Source organism: Aulonocara sp. 'chitande type north' Nkhata Bay, linkage group LG19 (assembly GCF_057382095.1).
Source record: "Aulonocara sp. 'chitande type north' Nkhata Bay isolate Kocher_YH1m ecotype deep benthic linkage group LG19, A_spYH_male_GT1.1, whole genome shotgun sequence".
NCBI classification, from domain to species: Eukaryota; Metazoa; Chordata; class Actinopteri; order Cichliformes; family Cichlidae; genus Aulonocara; species Aulonocara sp. 'chitande type north' Nkhata Bay.
Window position 1 is genome coordinate 29,548,532 of NC_141362.1, and position 21,757 is coordinate 29,570,288.

Here is a 21,757-nt window from a genome sequence, read left to right on the forward strand (position 1 = left end):
CCACAAGGGTGTGTGGATGTGTCGATGCAGGGTTGCAAAGGAGACAAATATCTCCTGTTCCCCCTCTCCGTGCTCCTTTTAAGCGTTTGTATTCTGTAATCCCTTTCAAATTTACCTTTTAATACTGCAACCAAATCCCCGTAAAGCTCAAAGATCCACAAACTACCTCCTACTTGGAATAATACGGTAATACTACGTGGCCGATATGTTTGAATGAATACTTTTGTGGTCATTTAAATGAAGGTACACACACACATGCATTACTGCAACGAAAACATTTTAATTAGCGATTTATCTACAAGTAAACTTCTTGATTGCTTGCTTTATGTCCGAATAGTAGAGAGTATTATCCATCACACTGCCTCAGAGCTGCAGATAGGAACAAATGTTTTAGCCTGAACACTCTTGAAAGAAAAGATTAAAGAAATGTATTAAACAACTGTAACGAGAACATGGTGTTTTCAACTGTTACCCATTAACACGTCATGCTCTTTAAACTACACACAGGCCCACTTCAGGATGCAGGGTTCTGATGTTACTACTATTCTATGGTGTAACATTTTTAAAGGGAATTTTTACAATTAATCAAATGACCACAAATCAAGTGACACTGGGGAATTTGAGGAAGATGCAGAGTAGCTAGTGTGGCCTAAAACAACGAGCAAGAGTCCAAATATTTCAGATTGTACTGACTGTAATCTTGCTCACAGTTGACATTTACAACTGAAGGTCAAACCTTATTAAAATGACCTCATAAAAACTAAAAAGTGATTTCAAGGACAGGGACATTGCCTATCCTCGAAATTCTCATCCCCTGGTCCCAAACCTGAGAACACTTGCATTACCAGAGCAACAGTACCTTGGCTTTGTCTAGCCTTTCACACACAAACTGCAGCCAGAGCACACAGGCGAGGTTTTGTTACCGTCCAACAAAAGCTGCCAAGGGAGGGCCGTGGCTGGCAGAAACTTGACCCTTTTGTCCATTTTAACAAAACGGACCAAAACCCCCCCAAAAACAAACAAAAAAAGAAAAAGCCGGTTTGAAATGGGGTGAATTGAAAATGAACCCTTCCTAAAAATTAAAATTCTGCTCCTTTAAAAAAAAAAAAAAAAAAAGAAGAAGAAGGCATTAGTTTATTATAGTTTGACACATAGCTCCTGCATTTAATTAGATAGACTGTTGTCTTTGGAGTAGTCTCATTAAGGTCTTTATTGTTTATATAGGCTATTTTTTTGTGTGCCGGTTGAGCCATTTTATCTGCCAGACAGCATTAAACCGACTGTGTGCACTACTTTTTCTGACCCGCTGATTGGCTGATTCACATATCCCAAAAGGCCTACTATAACAAGAAGAGACCTGAGATGTTAAAAAAACAACACACAAAAAAAGAAAGGTTAGCGTGATCAGTGCTGCAAGCAGAAACAGGCAGAGACAAGTTACTGGTAACTGTCAGCTTTATTCTTAAAAGTTAATTTCTTTTTTTCTCCAAGACATAGAAAAAATATACACACAGTACATCCACAGTACATACGTTCTGAACACCCAACTTATTTCCTCTGCTTGTTTCTGTTTAGGAGGGAATCATGGGGATGAAGTCAAACATTTAACGAGCTGACTGCTAATGTCAAAAAAACAAACAAACAAAAAAAAAGTAAAGTAGTATGCGTGGAGTTTCCGATCAGTGTAACGTGTATAGCCACAGAAAGAACAGACACATTTTGACTGGACTGTACAGAAAACAAAAAGTGAACCCCATCCACCAACATCTAGTGTTTCGGATTTTGTAGGTTAACTACAGGTAAACGGAACAAACAAAATAATAATAATTTGATCCTAAGTGATTAAAAATACAGCTGAATGGCCATTTCTGATGTGACTTGTCATCAACAGTTATTCAGTCTGTTGCATTTGGGATCATAAATACTTCCACAACCAGTCTATAATAACTTTGGACAGAAGAAGAAGAGTATGATGAAGCACTGTAGGCACAGCAGGCTTTTCTTACTTACAATATGTACACCTTCTTACCCTTCTGCTTGACTTTGGATAATAAAGACTTACCCAGGGTTTACCCTTGATAATTATACACAAAAAGCAAAAACGTATTTTCTTCTGGCTGAGTAAACCAGATGACTATCGAAAAATTGACTGTCGTAGCACAATGTTAACCCCAAATGATTATGTGAATTTATAACAAGAAGCGATGAGGATACTCGAAACTGTAACCTCTGCACCAGAATGATCTCTGTCCTTCACGGAGTGAGCCACCTGACTTCGACAGGCAGCACAGCGGCAGTTCACCTTAGCTCCTCAGGGCTGCCAATCTTGACTGCATCTCTTCAATGTCCTCCTCTGACTCTTCATCTGAAGCCGCAGTGGCTCCAGCGGGCTCCATTTCAGGCAGGGCATCTGTGACTTTGTTCGGTGCTTTGCCAAGGGCACCTGACAAGAGAAAGCAGAACCAGCGTTTTCAGTGTTTTGACTTTATAGCTGATCTGTGGTTCAGACTTAAACTCCCTAAAAAAAACCCCCAAAACAAACAAAAACAAAAATGTGACTTTGAGCTGTGATTTTATTTTTGTCACCTGCTGTGATATCAAAGAGGATCCTGTCGACTTCCTCCTCCGCTGCTTCCTCCATCTCCTCTCCGTCTTCCATGCTCTCAAAAGTATCTTCCATCATTTCCTCAATGATACCAGCCTGAAAGGTAAATATGCCAAGTTTTAGCTTTACTATGAAAAGTTGTGAAATTTCTTTGGCACAACAATTAAATTGATCAAAAATTTAACACAACTGTAACTAAAATAATATCTCAAATTCAACAAAGCAAAATAAACAGAATTAAAATATTAGACAACATCAGTGACACAGTGTAACAATCACGTAACAATAATATCATGGTAAACAGTGACCTTCGTCATCTCCTTCGACAGCTCCCTCATGGTGGCCTGGATCTCTGGGATTTTGACTAGATTGTGCATGGCTTTCATGACGTCTGTGCTCTTCTGCATTGCTCCAGCAACACGCGCCACAGCTGAAAACACGCAAAACAGATTTCCTCAGTGACAGAGAAGAGCATTGATGATCACAATGTCATTAGAAAACCTGCTCTAAGTGACAAACTAAGTACGCCCTCCTCCCCATCTTGTGCGCTGCCACACTCACCAAGCTGATTCTTCATGCTGAGAACTACAGAGTTCATCTGTGCTTTGGAAGCGTGAAGTTTTGTGACAGCTCGTTTGGACTGAATCACCTCCTTCGCAAGCACCACGCACACATCTTTCTGTCCCTTTTTGGCAGCGTCTTTGATGGATCGTTTAACTTTTTCTTCTTCTCTTTGAATATCTGAAACCAAAATATGTCAATTTCATTACACAGACAACACACAATTTATCAGGTCTTTGATTATATTTATTACATATACAAAAAGCTAATTTGGTATCTTTATGACTTACTGAGTCAAATGATTATTTTACACCTTCCAGATGAATAATTAAATGACAGCAATTATCAGACAATTCAAATACATTGTACTTACACTAGATTTATAACTCCTCAGTTTGGTTATCAGATATTTAGGTGAAAGTGATATAAACTGAATGTAAACGGTCCTGGAAGTGTCAAACTCTGGCTGTAGTCTTACCTCGAATTTGTCTGTCCACCACTCTCATTTCCTTCCTGATTTTATGATTCCACTCCTTAACCTGAAAGAGCACATTATCTTATTAAAACATGACACAGTCTCTGTTTCTCGGCCAGCTACAGGTGGATGTACATGTAATATTCGTTTTAACACGGGTGTCGCAATACAACGACGCCATGTACAGCTGCTAATATGTAATGGCTCATAAGGTTGGCTAAAGTGACGACAGCAATGGTTTGTTTACAGTGAAGACTTATATTAGCATGTATGCTAACAGGCACACTACTATAGAAAGCATAAATCGGCTAATGGACACCGTATACAAGCGTGTGATCTTGAATAGTGTAAAAAAAAAAACAACTATGTAAGCTAATGTCAAACTTGTTGTTGTTGTTTTTTCAACTAGAGTGCTGTTGACTACTTAATTATCAGCCTGAAGTATCAACATACAGGACGGACAAGCCCTAGCTGTGTGACAGCTAACGTTAGCAAGGATAGCTAGAGCCACTGTCTTTCTTTGCTTTTTGTCCACACAGCTCTTAAAGACAGGTTCTGGTCACCATCAGTCAGTACTTACCAAATCAGCTGCTGGCTTCTCCTGTGATTTCCCGAACAGTCCCATCGTAAACAATGTGTTAAAAGGCAAGCTAACCTATTTGACTTGAACTAGCTGGCTAGCACAGCCTGTTAAACTATCACTTCCTGTTCTGGCAAGGGGCGCCGCGGGCTGAGTCCGAATATGAGTAAACATTCACGTCCTCAACAAGAAAACAGGGAAATAAGAACAAGTGTTCAAATAAAGCTGAAATCGAACGAGACACTCAGCAGTGACGTGTTATGGGTTTGCCCTAAAAAAAACCTGAAGGCATTTGGATCGAATCAAAAAGAAAGGTATTACAGTTTCTTTTTAAAAAATCTCTCTATTCTCATTTTAGTTTAGTCTTTATCATTTTAAGAGTCTGCTATATTATTATATTTTATCTTTTATGAATATAGTGTTAAATAAATAATAACAAGGTCTTCGATGTCATGTGCTGCTGTTCACCTCAGGTTGCATTTATGTACTTGTAAAACTGGCTAAGGACCTGATTTTATTATTATTATTATAAATATTTTAATTATGTTATTTAATTATGTAAAACCTTAGAATTTAAAGAATGTGTGCATTTTTGTTTTGTTGTGCCATTTAATACCATGACTTTAAACACTATGAAACCCCCCCAAAACTCACAATTAAACATTTATTTTGGAGATAGATAGATAGATAGATAGATAGATAGATAGATAGATAGATAGATAGATAGATAGATAGATAGATAGATAGATAGATAGATAGATAGATAGAACAATATGACAGCAATTTTCCGTTATTGTGTTGCTTTGCTAACAACTTGCGGAAATCTGAATAGGCTGTAGTCAAAGTTTAAAAATATTCAAATAATATAATATATTGGGTAAAGTATAATAATATAAAACACCCCCTAAAACTAATTTTTGTTTTCTTTCTACTGATATAAAATCATGTCTTTATTACTATGCACCGGTTGGCATAAGGCTGTTATGTGTGATTCTATCTTTACTGGAAATTGCCTTTTGTGTGACACGCTTACCTAACTTAAACACGATTCCTTAATCCAATAATATAATTAATATATACATTTAGGCCTTTTATCTGGAACATTTTATCTTATGGTAGGTACCTAAACAACTTAGCCAGAAAAGTTATGTATATCATATTTTGTTTAAACAAAGAAGTAAACATAAACAGATAAAACGCATTGAAATAAAACCAATGAATGAAATAAATATAATTCAATGTGATTACGCGCAGTGCAACCCTCTGTTGTCATTTCCATGGAGATAAGACACGTAAACAGCAGCGTCATATGTCGCTATAAACAAATGTTTGCAATAACAGTAAATATTACTGTACCGACTTAATAAACTTGTATGTATAAGCAATATATCGTCTTAGGGCACTCTAAGCTTTACCTCTCGCAAACAATGCTTTCAGGTAGCGCTTACGTACCACTATCTCATCAGATATGATCTAGCTATCAGTAATGTTAAAGTCATAGATATTATAGTTGTATGCGTATTGATTTTGAGGCACGTGAGATGTGAAGGTAGAAACTGTACCTGCAGGTTAAATTTAGGGTAAAATTTACGTCAGGCCCGTGCCGATTACCGATGACGTACTCAATGGTCCCCTTTTCCAGGTGGTTCTAGATTTTTCTGTTATCGATTGGTTGCCGCACCAATCACGTAAGGACATTGGGTGTGACGCAGCCAATCACAGGCGTACGTGGGCGGGTCCGAGGAGATACAGTCAGTCGGAGCCGCTGGGTGATGTTAGGGCTGCCTGGGAGTGGGAGAATCCGCTCTGGACATCATTGCTCTCTGGGATTACACTGAATGAGTTTGCTATAAACAGCTTTACTTACATAACAGCTAGTAATTCAGTTAGTGCACGCTCGGCTAGCCGTGTCGTATATTTTCAGAGCGGACGACACGCTTAAATAAATTTAAAATTAGGAACAGACCGCCATTGTGTGTTATTTTTCCCCCTTCCTCCTAGGTGTGAGTGCGGTCATTTGCGGAGGATAACTTGGGTGAATTTAAGAGCGCTCAATATGTCAGTGGTAGGCATTGATGTGGGTTTCCAAAATTGTTACATCGCTGTGGCCAGGAGCGGTGGCATTGAAACCATTGCCAATGAATACAGTGACAGATGCACGCCGTAAGTATAGCCGAAATATTGACAGACATCATCGCCGTGTAAGTGTGGTCTGCCTGTGACTTTGTTACGCAATGTTTGCAACTGGAGGCGCACTGACTGAGCGGTGTGATGCACAGGAAGGCAGCAGGGATGGTGGCGGCGGTAGTGATGCGGCCTTAGTTCATTTCCCGTCACAGCAGGTTATTATAGGTCTTTTTTAAATAACAGTTTATTTTTGTAGGTAGTTGAGATGTCTCCTGGCTATCACCACCGAGCTGCGCAGTGCACGACAAGCTGACTCAGTTAACCTACTTGTATTGTACATGTTATTTTGTTTAATATGCGTTTTAAAGTGTTTGCATACTGTACAGACATCAAAGGATAACGAATAGGTTTTGACATGGTATAACGATAATGCGTCAGTTAAGGCCCGTCTACAAACTGCATCTTTAACGCATGCAAGTGCTTGATCAGAAGTGACAGAGGATTAAATCCCAGGGTGAATGTAAGGAATCAACTTGGCGGACTGAAACAAATCATCTCCAAGTGGGTCTCCGTTTCTGTAAACTGAATTTGCTGCAGCATCCGTGGAAAGGAGACTGAGAGGAGCATTGCACCTTTAAGTGCATGAGGATATTTTTCTGTGGCAAGGTGAAGCTAGGGAGTGACTTGTCACTGCTAGCCAATGTGAAATGAATCCTTGTGTGAGGAGAAGCGTTGGTCTTTGTCATTAAACACAACGATTTTCCTGTTTTTTCTCTCTTTATTTTGGATAGAAAAAGCTTAATTTTCAAGGTGATCTGCTATGTCTCACTGCCCTAGTTTGTAGTTCTTGTTCAGACACTCTCCCCCGTGAACTATCCCTCATGGCAATGCTCAACATTTCAGTTGGCAGCCATCGAAATTGCAGTTCTTCTTCGTACGCCACATCTGTTAACAGGATTACTTCTGTTTGTTTCCCATTAAGGGCCTGTGTGTCTTTGGCCTCCAAAAATCGCATGATTGGAAATGCAGCCAAAAGTCAAGTAAGATCATCCATGAAATTTTATTTTTGGCAGACACATTACATCTTCAAACAGTTGTCTTTTTTTAATCTTTGCTAAGTATTTCCTTTCTTTCAGATTATAACAAACTTCAAAAATACAGTCCATGGCTTCAAAAAGTTCCACGGCAGAGCATTCGATGACCCATTTATCCAAGCAGAAAGACCTAAACTGCCTTACAGCTTGCATAAGCTGGCCAATGGAACCACTGGAATTAAGGTAAAGTACTTTACATCTTTTTCACCACTTCCCATTTTTTTCCCCCCATCTTTGCTTTTTCTATCAACTTCCAAGCAACCGATCACCTTCACCCTTTTGGTTTTTAATTTGCTTCGGGTCTCCCTAAATGCTTGAGTGTTCCTAGGTGCGTTACTTGGACGAGGATAAAGTGTTCACAGTTGAGCAGATCACGGGGATGCTGCTCACCAAGCTGAAGGAGACGTCAGAGAGCGCCCTGAAGAAGCCGGTGGTGGATTGTGTCATCTCTGTGAGTGATGAAAACGGTGCACAAGACTTGTCGGTGTAATTCAGAACGCGGTTTTGAGGAGAACATTAAGATTTGTACTCTGCTTTACAGGTCCCAAGTTTTTTCACAGATGCTGAAAGGCGGTCGGTGTTCGATGCAACTCAGATTGCAGGGCTGAATTGCTTGCGGCTAATTAATGACACCACTGCAGGTCGGTGTTCTTGGATACATTAGTAACTTTATGAAGTGGCCATAGTCAAACATGGAACGTAAGGGTTGAAAATAAATGTCTTGTCTATGAACAGTGGCTTTGGCTTATGGGATCTACAAGCAAGACCTTCCTACACCAGAAGAGAGGCCGAGAAACGTGGTATTTGTGGACATGGGGCATTCGTCATTCCAGGTGTCTATCACTGCCTTCCACAAAGGCAAACTCAAGGTTAGCCTTTTGCCTTCCTTCTCGTCCTCCAGCTGCATCTGCTCTTTTGTTCTTAAATTCTAAACTCCGTATCAATCTGGTGCGTCAGGTTCTTGCCACAGCATTTGATCCATACCTTGGAGGGCGTAATTTTGATGAGGCATTGGTAGATTACTTCTGCGAGGAGTTTAAGGGCAAGTACAAGCTCAATGTGAGGGACAACCCGAGGGCTGTGCTGCGGCTATACCAGGAGTGCGAGAAACTGAAGAAGCTCATGAGTGCCAACTCCTCCGACCTGCCTCTAAACATAGAGTGCTTCATGAATGACATTGATGTTTCCAGCAGGATGAACAGGTAAAAACCTATTTGTTGTTGTTTTTTTTCATCTCAATAAGCACACTTAATGTGGATATCTAAATTGTTTTTTTCCAATGTTTAAATCCTCCAGGTTACACTTTGAAGAGATGTGTGCTCAGTATCTCATGAGAGTTGAGATTCCATTGAAATCGGCCCTTGAACAATCAAGTACGCCCCTTAGAGTTATTAATTCATTAATTGATATTAATGTTAAACAAAGGAAGAATCTGCTCAGGAATGTGTATGTTTTGTCTGGCAGAGTTGAGTCGGGATGATATCTGTGCAGTGGAGATAGTTGGAGGAGCCACAAGGATCCCGGCTATCAAAGAGAGGATCGCCAAGTTCTTCTGCAAAGACATCAGCACCACACTCAATGCAGACGAAGCTGTAGCAAGAGGCTGTGCACTGCAGGTTGGAAGATCCTCAGATATTAACACCCAGTATTTCTTTCCAATGTAATATGAAAAAAAATAGTAGTGATAAAATGGAGTAAATATGTGTTCGTCTTTGTGGTTTTGCTTGTGCGTATGTGTCTGTGTAGTGCGCAATTTTGTCACCAGCATTTAAGGTTCGGGAATTCTCTATCACTGATGTGGTTCCTTTCCCGATTACTATGCGCTGGAAATCACCCACAGAGGATGGATTGGGGTAAAGATAGCACCACTCTACAAGAGACAGTGTTTTTCGTGATTATGTGTCTGGAGGACAAAAACTGGTTTATGTATACATAAATATATGTATTTCTACCCTGTTTATAGGGTAGTCCTAACCTACAGTACTGTGCAAAAATCTTGAACCGCTTTCAATTCAATCTTTAACTTTCAATTCTTTATATTTTGTAAAAAAATATAAATGCAAGGTGAAGGTGAAAAAATGGAAATAGGTTCAGCAGTTTAGTTCATTTCAGTAAAGATGAGGGGACTTGGAAAGGACATGACTTTTCCTCTTCTGTAGATGGTTTTTAGGCCTGTCACCTTTTTCTCCTGCGCTCCACTTGTCACTTTATTCTCAGATTTTTTTTAAGGACACCCTGCACACCATTCTGATGGTAACAAAGTGCCTAAAAATACCATTTAAAACTGGTCCTTTGCTAAGTTGTCTGTTATGTGTAGATACAGCATCGATTCGTCACCTGAGTTAGGTGGTGTTTTCATGCTAGAGTGATTCATAGGTCAGTGTAACTGGTTCAGTAAATAAAAACATTCTGAAAATTGTCAGTGACTGAACTGAAATTGAGGGAAAAAGCAGCCAGTGTCCAAAGAAGAACTTTGAAAGACCTTCAGAAAGCCTGAAGAACTATTGCTTAAGACCACTTTTAAAAACATGAGGGGTAGCTCAAGACTTTTGCACAGTACTTTAATCAAAAATATAATAAATACCTAAGAGGTCTAGATAAGAGTTGATTATATGGGCATTAATCTAGTGACCTTTTTCATTACTAAAGACTAAAAGTCTGCACTTCAATTACATATTGACTGATTTACAATCCACTGTGGTGGTGTACAAAACACAAAAACTGTGTCTTTGTCTCAAACATTATGGAGGCTACTGTATGTATACTTACTGCTTTTTGCTCCTCCAAATAGACGAGTCAGCTCTAGGACACAGTATCTGCTGACTGTGATTACTTTCCATTGCCTGACTTTGCTTTTTTTTTGGCTAATTTGTGCTACAGAGAGTGCGAGGTGTTCAGTAAGAATCATGCTGCTCCTTTTTCCAAAGTGATTACCTTCCACAAGAGGGAACCCTTCGACCTTGAAGCCTTTTACAGCAACCCTCAAGAACTGCCCTACTCCGACCACAGGATAGGTAATGGTGCTAATTCTGCTCTATTAGCATCAAAGTGATCAGTCCTTACTTGGTTTTACATAGACATTGCATGTATGCATGTATCAGGTTCCTTTAACCAGCTGCACAAGTATGCAGAAAGAGGCGGCTAATGTAGGTGCGCTAAGTAGCTGGCCCAACAAATTGGATGGCAATTAGGAGTAAGGGAAGCAGGTTCTCGTGTGACTCAGCCGAACATCATAATTATCTGTACTGTATGTGTATCACCATGTGGTGGGTGGGTGTGTTTTCTCAAGTGGGATATCTTTTTTTTTTTTTCTATGCAACTGCCAGTTTCCTGTCACAAGAACATGTTGAGGTCCTATTAAAGAAGCCGCTCCTTTTCTTTCCATCTGCTTCCAGGCTTTTTTTCAGTACAGAATGTGGTTCCCCAGCCAGATGGTGACAGCTCTAAAGTGAAAGTCAAAGTGCGCGTCAACATCCACGGCATCTTCAGCGTGTCCGGCGCTTCTCTGATTGAGAAGCAGAAAGGAGAGGGCGAGGACATGCAAACTGATACAGAGCCAGTGGTGCAGAATGAGAGCAGAGCAGAGGAGCAGGTAGGATTATTGTTGCCACAGTCACTCTTGTGATGCCACAGATGTCAGCTGGTCAGTTTCTTTGAGCCGTTCAGAGTTAAAGCACAACAGCTATTGGATAGAATGGGTACTATTCTCATAAAATTTATGTTCCTTATTGTTTATCAGTGGATTTCTGCCACTTAAAAATCAGCTTTTTTGTAGTTTTTTGAAAGATACTATCATTAATTGATCTTTTATATGCAATGAAAAATATCTAATGCTGTGACACCTGACTTAAATCTTCGTTAAAATAATTATGTATGTGTCTCAGATCAAAATGCAGGTGGATCAGGAAGGCCAAACCCAAGGGGAGCCGCAGAATGAGGATGCCAGTTCCAGCAGTAAGGTTAGTCAGGCTGCGATTTAAGGATGCTTTAAAACTGCATGTTTTTCTTGTTTGTTCTTGCTCATATCAGACTGTATTGATAATAAGACAAGCAGAACCCTGATACTGATATTGTTGAGACATGCTTTCAATTAAATTAAGTATTAAGTAATTCATGTATTGTCACAGATTCTGTATGCGAGCTGCTGAATTCATGTCAGTGCTGCTCATTGATGCATCTGTGCTACAATTAGATGGACTCATGCAGTATTAATTAGTCTAAAAAAAAAAAAATAGATGATTATTTTGGCAAGGTGCCCCATGTTTGGAAATCCAAAAAGGCCTCATTGTGTTCTCTGGTTTCCAAATTTAGGAGGGAGCAGCTGGTGAGAAGCAGGACCCAGCAGCAGGAGGAAGCAAGCCCAAAGTCAAGGTGAAGAGTATCGATCTTCCCATTGTGATCAACAACATTCGACAGCTTGACAGTGACGTCCTTTCTAACTTTGTGGAGTATGAGGTGAGTGTTGCAGGTGGCCTTTGGAAAAAGCCGAGTCATGCTCTGATACAAGGAATTTTATATCTATGTATGAACATCTACTGTTGTAATATATTTATGGCAGAAATCGGGACAAGCACAGGTTTTATTCAGAAATGTCATACTGTAATATCGTATCGCCTTGGTTGAATCATCCGTAACTTTTTTTAAATTTTTATTCATTCATTTTAATTTTTTCATCATAGCGTCAGATGATTATCCAGGACAAACTGGTGAAAGAGCTGAACGACGCAAAGAATGCTGTGGAGGAGTATGTGTATGATCTGCGGGACAAACTTTGTGGGATTTATGAAAAGTACATCACTGAGGGGGTAAGTAGTACTTTTTGCATCTATTATAGCGGTAAACGACTATTATATCTGAGACGATGTATGAAGAACTGATCTGTATAAACATTTCATGTTTGTTAATAACAGGACAGCAACCGGCTGACGCTGATGCTGGAGGACACAGAGAAGTGGCTCTATGAGGATGGGGAAGACCAACCCAAACAAGTCTATGAGGAGAAGCTAGATGCACTTATGGTATGTTTACATTTATTACAAGAAAGATTTTGCAGACTACTGCATACAAAAAAAATTTATGCCCCAAATGCTAACTTTTAGTAATTTGATTCGATGTAAATTTTCCATTTTGTTACATAAGTAAATAAACCGGTTCTAATATAGCGCTTTGCTACTCTGCTTGAGCACTCGCTCATACAACATGTCTCATTCACCCATTCATACAACCACCAGCCTTATGATTAGTAGATGACCTGCTATATCTCCTGAGCCACAGCTACTACTTAGCACGCATATTTTCCTTAATGATTACTTGCTTAAATAAACCTTTGATTTTATAAATCTCAGTGGCACTTTACCCAGAATTGTTGCTTTATGTTCATGTTTCATTCATTCATTATATAATCTTATAGATTGTAATTTATGCTGTGATTTGGAACTTTCTAAAAGTTACGTTGAATAAAGAGTAAAGATGTAAGAATATTTTAAAGTGGTAGTAGCTTTCAATCTTAACGCAAATTTTTTTTATTCTCCAGAGGTTGGGCCAGCCCATTCAGGACCGGCACAGGGAGCATGAGGACAGGCCGAGAGCATTTGAGGAACTGGGAAAGAAACTGCAACTCTACATGAAGTTTGTAGATTCCTACAAACAGAAGGTAAGCCCTCTTCTGACTGTGATGTTCTTCCATTACTCCTTTACAGGAAAAAGACAGAAGTAGGATTTGTGTTTGGAACTGCATGTTTTGTGCAGTGCGTTACAAATACTGTGTTATGCGAACAGGAAGCGTGATAAGACATATAAACATAGATGACTTGACACTTATAAGAAATACAGTCTGTAACTGATACTTGAGGTATGTGACAAAATAACCATTTATTTTTATATTTTACTGAGAGAATATGTTGATGGTGTCTTACTATGTTTATATCCTTGATCTTGTATTCTAAGTGTTTAAATTATTTTCGTATTTTAGCTTATATAGTTTAAAGTGTATTTTGTTATGGGAAAAATATAATAGGATGACTTTGTTTTAAAAGAGATACATTTTAGACCTGCTAAAGGTTTTCTTCGTCAAAAACTCTTTCCCAGGACGAGCGATTCCTTCATTTGAGTGCAGAGGAAATGAGCACTGTGGAGAAGTGTGTGACTGAAAGCATGGGCTGGATGAACAGCAAGATGAATGCGCAGAGTAAACTTGCTTTAACTCAAGACCCAGTTGTCAAAGTAGCAGACATGATCGCTAAAATCCAGGTGTGTGATCCGCTTTTTAAGATCTAATAATCTTCTTCCTTTAGTGAGAATGACATCTTCTGATTCTCCTTTGCTTGCTTCTTCTCCAGGAGCTGGAGGACATATGTAATCCAGTGATCAACAGGCCAAAGCCCACAGTGGAGGAGGCCCCCGAGGTGAACGACCAAACCAGCGGAGCTCACAACGGCCCGACGGCTAAGCAGGGAGGAGCGGAAGGAAAGAGGGAAGCAAAGGGGAGCCAGCAGACGAAGCCGGGCACAAAAGAGATGGAGGTGGACTGAGATCTGTGTCCGACGCGCAGACTCCGCAACCATCAACGCGTTTACCGTCACACGGCATCTAGACAGGCGCAGAAAAATCAACACCTGGGAACATTTCTCAGTCCTCATCAACCACTTATGTGGATCTGTTTTTTTGTGTCCTCTCCCATTGGATTTTACCATTTGAGGTTTTTTGTTTTCATCCTTACGTGTGACACTGGTGTGCTTTAGTCTCTCAAAGGTTTGCCATACTAAAAAAATTAAAGAATGCCACAATAGATGAAAATATGAGTCTGTCGTAAAACCGATTCCTTCGTATCTCACAGGAAGGTACGCTTTGTGTTTTGCATTCCACGTGTCTCTTAAGTGTCCAATATCACCCATAAGAGAAATAGACAGTGCTGTCCATGCCACTGCTAGTGCAAACCTTTTAGTTAGTATACAAATTATATTTGTATTCAACGAGTTCGAAGAGATATGTCCGTGTCTACAAACTGTAAATATTATTTTAGTAAACAAAAGCAGCCAGCATAGACATGTACATAGAGAACACATTCTAGTGTTACAATGGAAATGCTCATATACCAAGTTTCCTTTAGTGATTGGTTGCCTATTTCCTTTTTTTTTTTTTCTTGCATTTTTCCATATTTAATTGAAGGTGGGGGAAAAAATAAACGCATTTGTCTGCAAGACTAATTTGTACGTGTGAAATGATTGATTTTCAGAAGAAAGTGGCCATCTGTGCTGTACTTATGTTTTCAGATGTGATATGGAAAGTTTCAATATATATATATTGAAAGTCATTTGTAGCAGTCATTTACTCTTAAACATGCATTAACCTGTAATGTTTATAGATGGCCTAAGAAACCAGATCCCGCAGAGTGAACATGAGTCCAGGGAGAAAGTACCTCAGGTTACTTTAAACCCAGGATCCTCTTACTGTGAGGAATGTTTTGCCTTTACTGCACATTATGGTTCTCCATTTTTGTTTTAAAACAAACTTTCTTTGTCAGCAAACCAAGACAAATGAGAGGTCGAGTCCTGTGATTAAAGCTGATTTAAAAAATTAAAAGAAAGTTACTGGATTAATTCACGATTAGATAACATTTTCTTTAATAATACACGTATCATTTAAATTTATAATTTTAAAAGTAGTAGCTGATTCCATATATGCAGTTCCTGTGTCTGGACGACCACTGATATTAAATTAAATGTAGATCATTGAAGCTTCATGTAACTCCATCGCAGACACGGGGCGCTTGGAGGAGGCGTGACAAAGCTTAATGTTGTCAAGTGACGCGGGGTGTGACGTAGCCACGGAGTAACGGGCGGATATTTTCAAAATGGAAGATATGGCAAAGTTTTGGAGGGGAACGCGAGAACAACATTTATTCGTCGTGTGAGGACTCCTGTAGCGGCTATCCATGCACTCTGCCTATCGGGGAACATTATTACAAACCTGCACGCGTCTGCGAGGCGAAAAGCCGCCACGATGAGTGTTTCGATCGGAGATAAAATTGAGGTGAGTGCTTTTGTTGGGCTAACGCCCACAAGCTAGCGTCCACTCGGACTGATGGCTTGTTCTCGTGTCAAGTCAAAGGCTGGAGTTACAAGTTAGCTAAACAATATCGCACTGAGAAGGAAAAAAAAACACTGTTTGCTTAATATAATGGGGATATGTTAAACTTTTATTTAGTCATAGCTAAATATTATACTACTTAACATCAATTACTAAGGCGATAGTTCAGTTTTTCGTTTTTAGCTTGTTTCACGTGTCGTAAAGATATCGCTCTTTACGATTGCCTAAATGTATTCTTCTTCTACTTATTATTATTGTTGTTATTATTATTTAGTAGTACTAGTAGTAGTTAATGTAGTAGAAAATGTCAACATCGTCTCTGCGGGTGTGTAACCATGCTCCCCCAGGACAGACATTGTTGTGTCGCGTCAGTTTGGGACCCGTCATGCTGCTTGGAAACGGCTACAAGTGGGTCCTCATTAGCGGGAAGAGACCCGGGATAATTAAAGGTTTTGGTTGGCCATATGACGGCGTCAGGTGTTAGTGGCTTGTTTGACAGTTAACGTTTGTTGTGGGTGGATTTCTCCCGTGTGGAGTCGTTGGTGGTTGTAGAGAACAATCCAGCAGGTCGCAGGTTACGGGAAGGATGTTTGACCAAGTTCTTCGCCATGGCTTTAACAACCTGACTGCTGACTCCCATGCTAGCAGAGATGAGAAAGGAGGTTTTTGTTATGATCAGGAGTCGAGGATCGAGGTGTTTGCTTTTAAAGCTCTCGCTTCCCGTGGGATTTAAACTTAAAAATGAAATCATGCTCACATTTTCCTGCAGATGCGTTGTTTGTACAACTTCTCTTTTTGTGCACGCAGGACTTCAAGGTCCTCACTCTGCTCGGGAAGGGCTCCTTTGCGTGTGTTTACCGGGCCAAATCGGTGAAGACTGGTCTGGAGGTTGCCATCAAAACGGTGAGATAATCTACATCTTTATCAGTGATGCTGTAAAATTGTAAACTTGGAACTACTGGGTTATGACATATGTTGCCTCCCGTGGGGTTCTTGTGGTCTCTTGACCCGCCCCACAGATGAGCTCTCAGTGTTTCGTTGCCATTGTGGGTGGGAAACTGATTATTAGGATCAAACCAAACTGTACAACATGCCACGCTGAGCCGATGAGTGGCAGGCGTATAATTATCTCTGTTGTTCCCATCTGCAGATTGACAAAAAAGCAATGCACAAAGCCGGCATGGTCCAACGTGTGAGGAACGAGGTGGAGATTCACTGCCGACTGAAGCATCCTTCCATACTGGAGGTAACGCTGATAAGCCACAGATGATTTCTTGCCATGAAGTGCTTGATACACAACACCAACCCTGCTGTTTATTTAAATTTGCCTTCTCCTGTAGTGTATCTATACAATATACATTTTCTGTTTTTTTATGCATCACACACAGTTTAATGATGCACTTTAATAATTTGAAACGTGTGAATGCTTGCTTAGTGTGAGATTTACAGTTAAAGTTAACACCAGTGCTGTAGCTGTAGGGATTCCTGTGTCTTTGTGGGACTGTTGTGTTTGATGATGCATATATCAGCTTTCTGTATTGTTGTCATGGTTATACAGGGCGTCCTTGATAGTACTTTGTGTAGGCGCGCCACCGATTTGTTTCCACTTCACTTAATCAGTAGTCTGGCTAATCTTCAGCTTTAAAGATTAACCAGGAAAGCAGGCAGTGGTGGTCCCACTGACACAGCTTTCAGGACCACAGTAGTACAATCATTTTAAAATCCAGTCAGATATATTCTATATTTTGTTCTTTCTCAATGTTTCCATATTTTGAGACGATGGTAAATGAATCATATTGTTATGTCTTTTGTTTTTGTAAAAGCTTTACAACTACTTTGAGGACAGCAACTATGTGTATTTAGTGTTGGAGATGTGCCACAATGGAGAGATGAGTCGGTACCTCAAAGAGCGAAAGATGCCTTTCTCTGAAGATGAAGGTCAGGCACATGTGTTTTTGTTTAGAAGCCTAAATATGAGTTGTGTTGTCAGCTTTGTGAGTTGCTACTACTGTAAAAACCCCCAAAAACAAACCCCAACAACAACTTTATTTTCGCCCCACAGCGAGACATTTCATGGACCAAACAGTGAAAGGGATGCTTTATTTACATACTCATGGGATCTTGCACAGAGACCTGACTTTGTCCAATCTTCTGCTGACCAGCAACATGAACATTAAGATAGCAGACTTTGGCCTGGCCACTCAGCTCAAACTCCCAAATGAAAAGCACTTCACCATGTGTGGCACACCAAACTACATCTCCCCAGAGGTGGCCACTCGCAGCGCCCACGGGCTGGAATCAGATGTTTGGTCACTGGGATGCATGTTCTATGCTTTCCTGATGGGTCGCCCTCCATTTGACACAGACACGGTCAAGCACACTTTGTCCAAAGTGGTTCTCGGGGACTATGAGATGCCTACCCATGTTTCTCTGGAGGCTCAGGACCTAATTTATCAGCTGCTGCAGAAAGACCCCGCCCAGCGACCCAGCCTCTCTGCAGTACTGGACCACCCATTCATGACCCAGAGCCTGCTGGTCAGGACCAAAGAGCTGGGGCTTGGGGATGACGGGTCCATTGACAGTGGCATTGCCACCATCTCCACAGCCTACACCTCCTCCACCTCTGCCAGCAGCGGCAGTCGCCTCCAGAAGCGAACCAAGCACATGATAGGCTCTGCTCTGCCTAATCGCATGGCACCCATCCCAAGCCTTCCACGCCAGCCCAACAGTGCCTGTTTTGAGGATGGAGACCAGTGGCAGCAGCAGCAGCAGCATCCGCTGGAAAGGTTCAACAGAGAGGGCAGGAGCAGGGCGGCTCATGGTGTAGAAAGCGGAGAGCCTCATTCTCGCTACCTGAGGAGGGCTCACTCTTCAGACCGTCCCATGTCCACTTCAACAGGTTCAACTCATGCTGAGCTGGGGCGATGCCACTCAGAGGAGACTCTGGCTGGTATAGGACGCCCAGTCTTCCCCGTGTCCTCCACTCCACACCCGTTTTCAGAGCACGGAAGACTCCCATCTCCACCTGTCAAGCAGCCAGCAAAGTAAGCAGTCAGTCTGTTGGTAATCTTTTTTTCTCTCAGGTTATTGAGACTAACAGATGACACTCTCTATTTCAGTTCTGGGTATTTTTCCACAGAGACTGCACTTCCACCAAATTTGCAATTTCAGGACTTAGAGGGAGTTTCTAATTGGCTCAACACTGAAGGTAAAATAACACTTTTGTGCTCTTTTGGTTGTTTTAATCATGACTACAAAGTTTTCCAAAAGTTTTGCTTTCTTTCTCAGCCTCTGGACAGAGGTCCGCAGATAGCAGCGCCCACAGCAGTAGAGGACCTTTAGGTGTTCACAACTCCTGGTCAGATAAGCCCATGAGCCGAGGCGCGAACCTTCACCCCAACCTGCACCACCAGCTTCTTTCCAACTCCGACTCATACAGGGAGAACATCCCTGGATTAGAGTTCCAACCTCCTCCTGACAGAGAGTTAAAGCTCTCTTCAACCAAACCCAGTACAGATAAGCCGAAGAAAACGCTGAGAGACGTAATCCCGCCTCTGTGCGCCTCCCGACTGAAGCCGATCAGACAGAAGACCAAAAATGCTGTTGTAAGATTTTAATCTTTTTTTTTTTCCCTTTTTTTTAAAATTTCTATGTGTGAACAGTGGATATATTTTTAGATATCTCATCTTTTTTCTTGTCTTCTATCCAGGTGAGCATTTTGGACACGGGTGAAGTTTGTATGGAGCTGTTAAAATGTCAGAGTGGTCAAGAAAGAGTCAAAGAAGTCCTCCGGATTTCCTGTGATGGCTCAATGGTACAGTTTCTGTAGGGCAATCAGCATTTATCATGCAGTTACTTAATAAATCTTTCCATGTTTGGAAAAAAATCTTCAGTCTTGTAAGTTGTGGCTTATTATGACCATCTGCTGTAGGTGACGATATACCAGCCTAATGGTGGAAAAGGTTTTCCTGTGCTGGACTGCCCGCCAGCTCCTCCAGAAGATATTCTCATTTGTAGCTACGAGGATCTTCCAGGTATTCTGACGGATGCATCCCACCCATTAATATCAGATTTAAAAAAAAAAAAAAAAAAAAAGTGAAATAAAATTGTAATTGAGCTTTTTTTTTCTTTCTTTTTTTTGTCACAGAGAAATACTGGAAAAAGTACCAGTATGCCTCCAAGTTTGTTCAGCTTGTTAAATCCAAGACTCCTAAAGTGACCCTTTACACCAAGTATGCCAAGGTCATGCTGATGGAGAACTCTCCTAACGCGGACCTGGAAGTTTGCTTTTATGATGGTGAGTCCGAGGCGTTTGCTGAACGTCAGTAATGAGGTGGCTGAGCTGATGAGTCTAAATTAACGTGTAATAACTGCATCGTGCAGGCGCAAAGACCCACAAGACGTCCGAACTTGTGCGAGTGGTGGAGAAGAGCGGGAAGTCGTACACTGTGAAGGGCGAGGCGGGGCTGAGCGGCCTGAGCCCCGAGTGCCGGAGGTATGTGGAGCTGTCGGACGAGGGCCACGCCATGTGTTTATCTCTCGAGGCCGCCATCACTGCAGAGGAGCAGCGCAGCACCAAGGACGTCCCTTTCTTCCCCATAACGATTGGCAGGTGACAGGAAAATTCTGGCCACCTCGTGACAGCTTTCCTTTCTTTTTCTTTTTTTTTTTTTGTTATATTTCTCGTCTTGCGTGACAAATGTTTGTTTTCTTTTACTTCCCAGGAGACCCGTCAGCTCAGACGCTCCAGGCTCATCGTCTGCGCCCTCGCACCCGGTTCCTCCAGATACAGCATCACCTCCTAAACCTCCACAAATCACTCCTTCGGTAAGTTCTGACATTACAGGATAAAATGAAGAATAATGTGGATTTCCACGCCAGACGCTGAGACGTCTCAGGCAAAAACATGTCGTGTATGCAGTGTTCACTGGTTTCAGGCAGACGGATTCTTTCCACAGTACAACCAGAAGACTAATAGTGAAAAAATCAAAACATAAAAACAGCACCTGGAGTCATGTGTGGGTGTGCAGGCCGTGATGAGATCTGCATTTGATTTTTACTGATTTATTTCTAGATGATTTCCTACGATGGGTCTGACTTCACCACAGCCAGCCTGAGTAAGAAAAGCTCCCCAGTGCGACAGGACCTCATCCAGAGCACAGGAAAGGTGGTCAAGTCGATATTTGTGCCAAATGTTGGATGGGCGTCCCAGGTAATAGATGACTAATTAATATTTTAAGACTGGGAATGTGAATTGACACTTTGACAAAAACCAAATCCTTGTTTGTTTGTATCTGTAGCTGACGAGCGGAGAGGTTTGGGTGCAGTTCAACGATGGTTCTCAGCTGGTGGTTCAGGCAGGAGTTTCCTGCATCACCTACACGTGTCCAGAAGGGAAGATCACCAGGTATGAAATACATTAGAAATGTCTTCTGTGTTCCCTTTAAGAGCTGTTTTAAAAACTTTTGTGAGAGTAGACGTTTTTAATATGGCCATTTCAGAAGCCCCATCCACCTGCTGTTCACATCTTTTGTTTGCATGTGGCAGCCAATCAGAAGAAAGTTTTCTTAAAGATAATGGAAATGGAGCTGAAGGGCTTGTTTCACACAGTTGATGAACTGAGTGCTGTAACAGACGCAGAGTGGAGGACAAAGTAGCCCGAGAATAAAAATACAGAGCTTGTTATTTGCTGGATCTTTGGCCAGCTTTCCACACAGAAGAAGCTGCAGTGTATTTGTATGGCACAAAAAGTAAGAAGTGGTGTGTTCTCTGCAGGTATAAGGAGAACGAGAAGTTGCCCGAGCACGTTAAGGAAAAGCTTCACTGTCTCTCGACCATTCTCGGCCTGTTGGCGAGCCCGGCAGCGCGTCACCTGCAGTCCCATTAACACCTTGTGTATAGAGGCCTGTCAAAAAGCTGGAAGTAGCATTAGAAACCGTCATTTCTCTTCTTGTAAATATCTTCTATTTGTGTTGTTTTTACATGTACAGAAGACTGAGATTATGAAAAGATATATTTTTATTTTAATAAGCAGCTATTTTGTATAGTGTCTACATTAGCCCTGTTGGAAAACTTAGTGTTTGTGTGTCTTGTTTTTTTTACTGTTTCCTACTACTATGAAATGTGCGACCGATACACGCTGAAACAATAAAACATCTGGAGGCCGGGTGGAGGATCGCTGCACTTTCTTTTGCAGTCTTCTCTTTGCACTCCGTATTATGACAGAA

The 21,757-nt window shown here is 41.1% G+C and overlaps 4 protein-coding genes across 7 annotated transcripts in view; 2 read left to right on the forward strand and 2 right to left on the reverse strand.

Annotated features, from left to right (window-relative positions):
- Positions 1–1,437: 1,437 nt before the first annotated feature.
- On the reverse strand, positions 1,438–5,878 carry chmp3 (charged multivesicular body protein 3). 2 transcript variants are annotated; one of them, XM_086274067.1, is made up of 6 exons: positions 5,784–5,878; positions 3,645–3,705; positions 3,167–3,346; positions 2,914–3,035; positions 2,587–2,701; positions 1,438–2,443 (listed from the first exon to the last, which is right to left on the reverse strand). In XM_086274067.1, the coding sequence occupies exons 2-6, from the start codon at positions 3,670–3,672 to the stop codon at positions 2,304–2,306; spliced, it is 585 nt and encodes a 194-aa protein (XP_086130193.1). In that variant the 5' UTR covers positions 3,673–3,705; positions 5,784–5,878; the 3' UTR covers positions 1,438–2,303. The 2 variants fall into 2 exon arrangements, with proteins under 2 accessions (XP_086130193.1, XP_086130192.1); XM_086274066.1 differs by lacking the exon at positions 5,784–5,878 and adding an exon at positions 4,222–4,477.
- hspa4l (heat shock protein 4 like) lies at positions 4,369–14,643 on the forward strand. 2 transcript variants are annotated; one of them, XM_086274063.1, is made up of 19 exons: positions 4,369–4,535; positions 7,331–7,388; positions 7,485–7,625; positions 7,771–7,893; positions 7,984–8,083; positions 8,178–8,311; positions 8,400–8,644; positions 8,739–8,815; positions 8,907–9,058; positions 9,189–9,295; positions 10,323–10,456; positions 10,838–11,034; positions 11,327–11,401; positions 11,754–11,897; positions 12,122–12,247; positions 12,353–12,460; positions 12,976–13,095; positions 13,530–13,691; positions 13,781–14,643. In XM_086274063.1, exons 1-19 carry the CDS (start codon positions 4,384–4,386, stop codon positions 13,970–13,972), a joined length of 2,547 nt encoding a protein of 848 aa, XP_086130189.1. In that variant the 5' UTR covers positions 4,369–4,383; the 3' UTR covers positions 13,973–14,643. The 2 variants fall into 2 exon arrangements, with proteins under 2 accessions (XP_086130189.1, XP_086130191.1); XM_086274065.1 differs by lacking the exon at positions 4,369–4,535 and adding an exon at positions 5,993–6,384.
- A 621-nt stretch (positions 14,644–15,264) lies between these two features.
- Positions 15,265–21,702, forward strand: plk4 (polo-like kinase 4 (Drosophila)). Of its 2 annotated transcripts, none has more exons than XM_086273874.1 (15): positions 15,265–15,473; positions 16,338–16,433; positions 16,681–16,776; positions 17,354–17,468; positions 17,593–18,574; positions 18,650–18,738; positions 18,819–19,135; positions 19,240–19,344; positions 19,462–19,564; positions 19,678–19,827; positions 19,914–20,142; positions 20,255–20,357; positions 20,605–20,742; positions 20,831–20,937; positions 21,306–21,702. In XM_086273874.1, exons 1-15 carry the CDS (start codon positions 15,444–15,446, stop codon positions 21,415–21,417), a joined length of 2,772 nt encoding a protein of 923 aa, XP_086130000.1. In that variant the 5' UTR covers positions 15,265–15,443; the 3' UTR covers positions 21,418–21,702. The 2 variants fall into 2 exon arrangements, with proteins under 2 accessions (XP_086130000.1, XP_086129999.1); XM_086273873.1 differs by lacking the exon at positions 15,265–15,473 and adding an exon at positions 15,713–16,224.
- The window catches only part of LOC147307314 (inositol-tetrakisphosphate 1-kinase-like), a 35,519-nt gene continuing 35,375 nt past the window's right edge, over positions 21,614–21,757 (reverse strand). The window contains exon 12 of the mRNA XM_086273877.1: positions 21,614–21,757. Within this exon, the coding sequence (XP_086130003.1) occupies positions 21,629–21,757 (129 nt within the window). The 3' untranslated portion in view covers positions 21,614–21,628.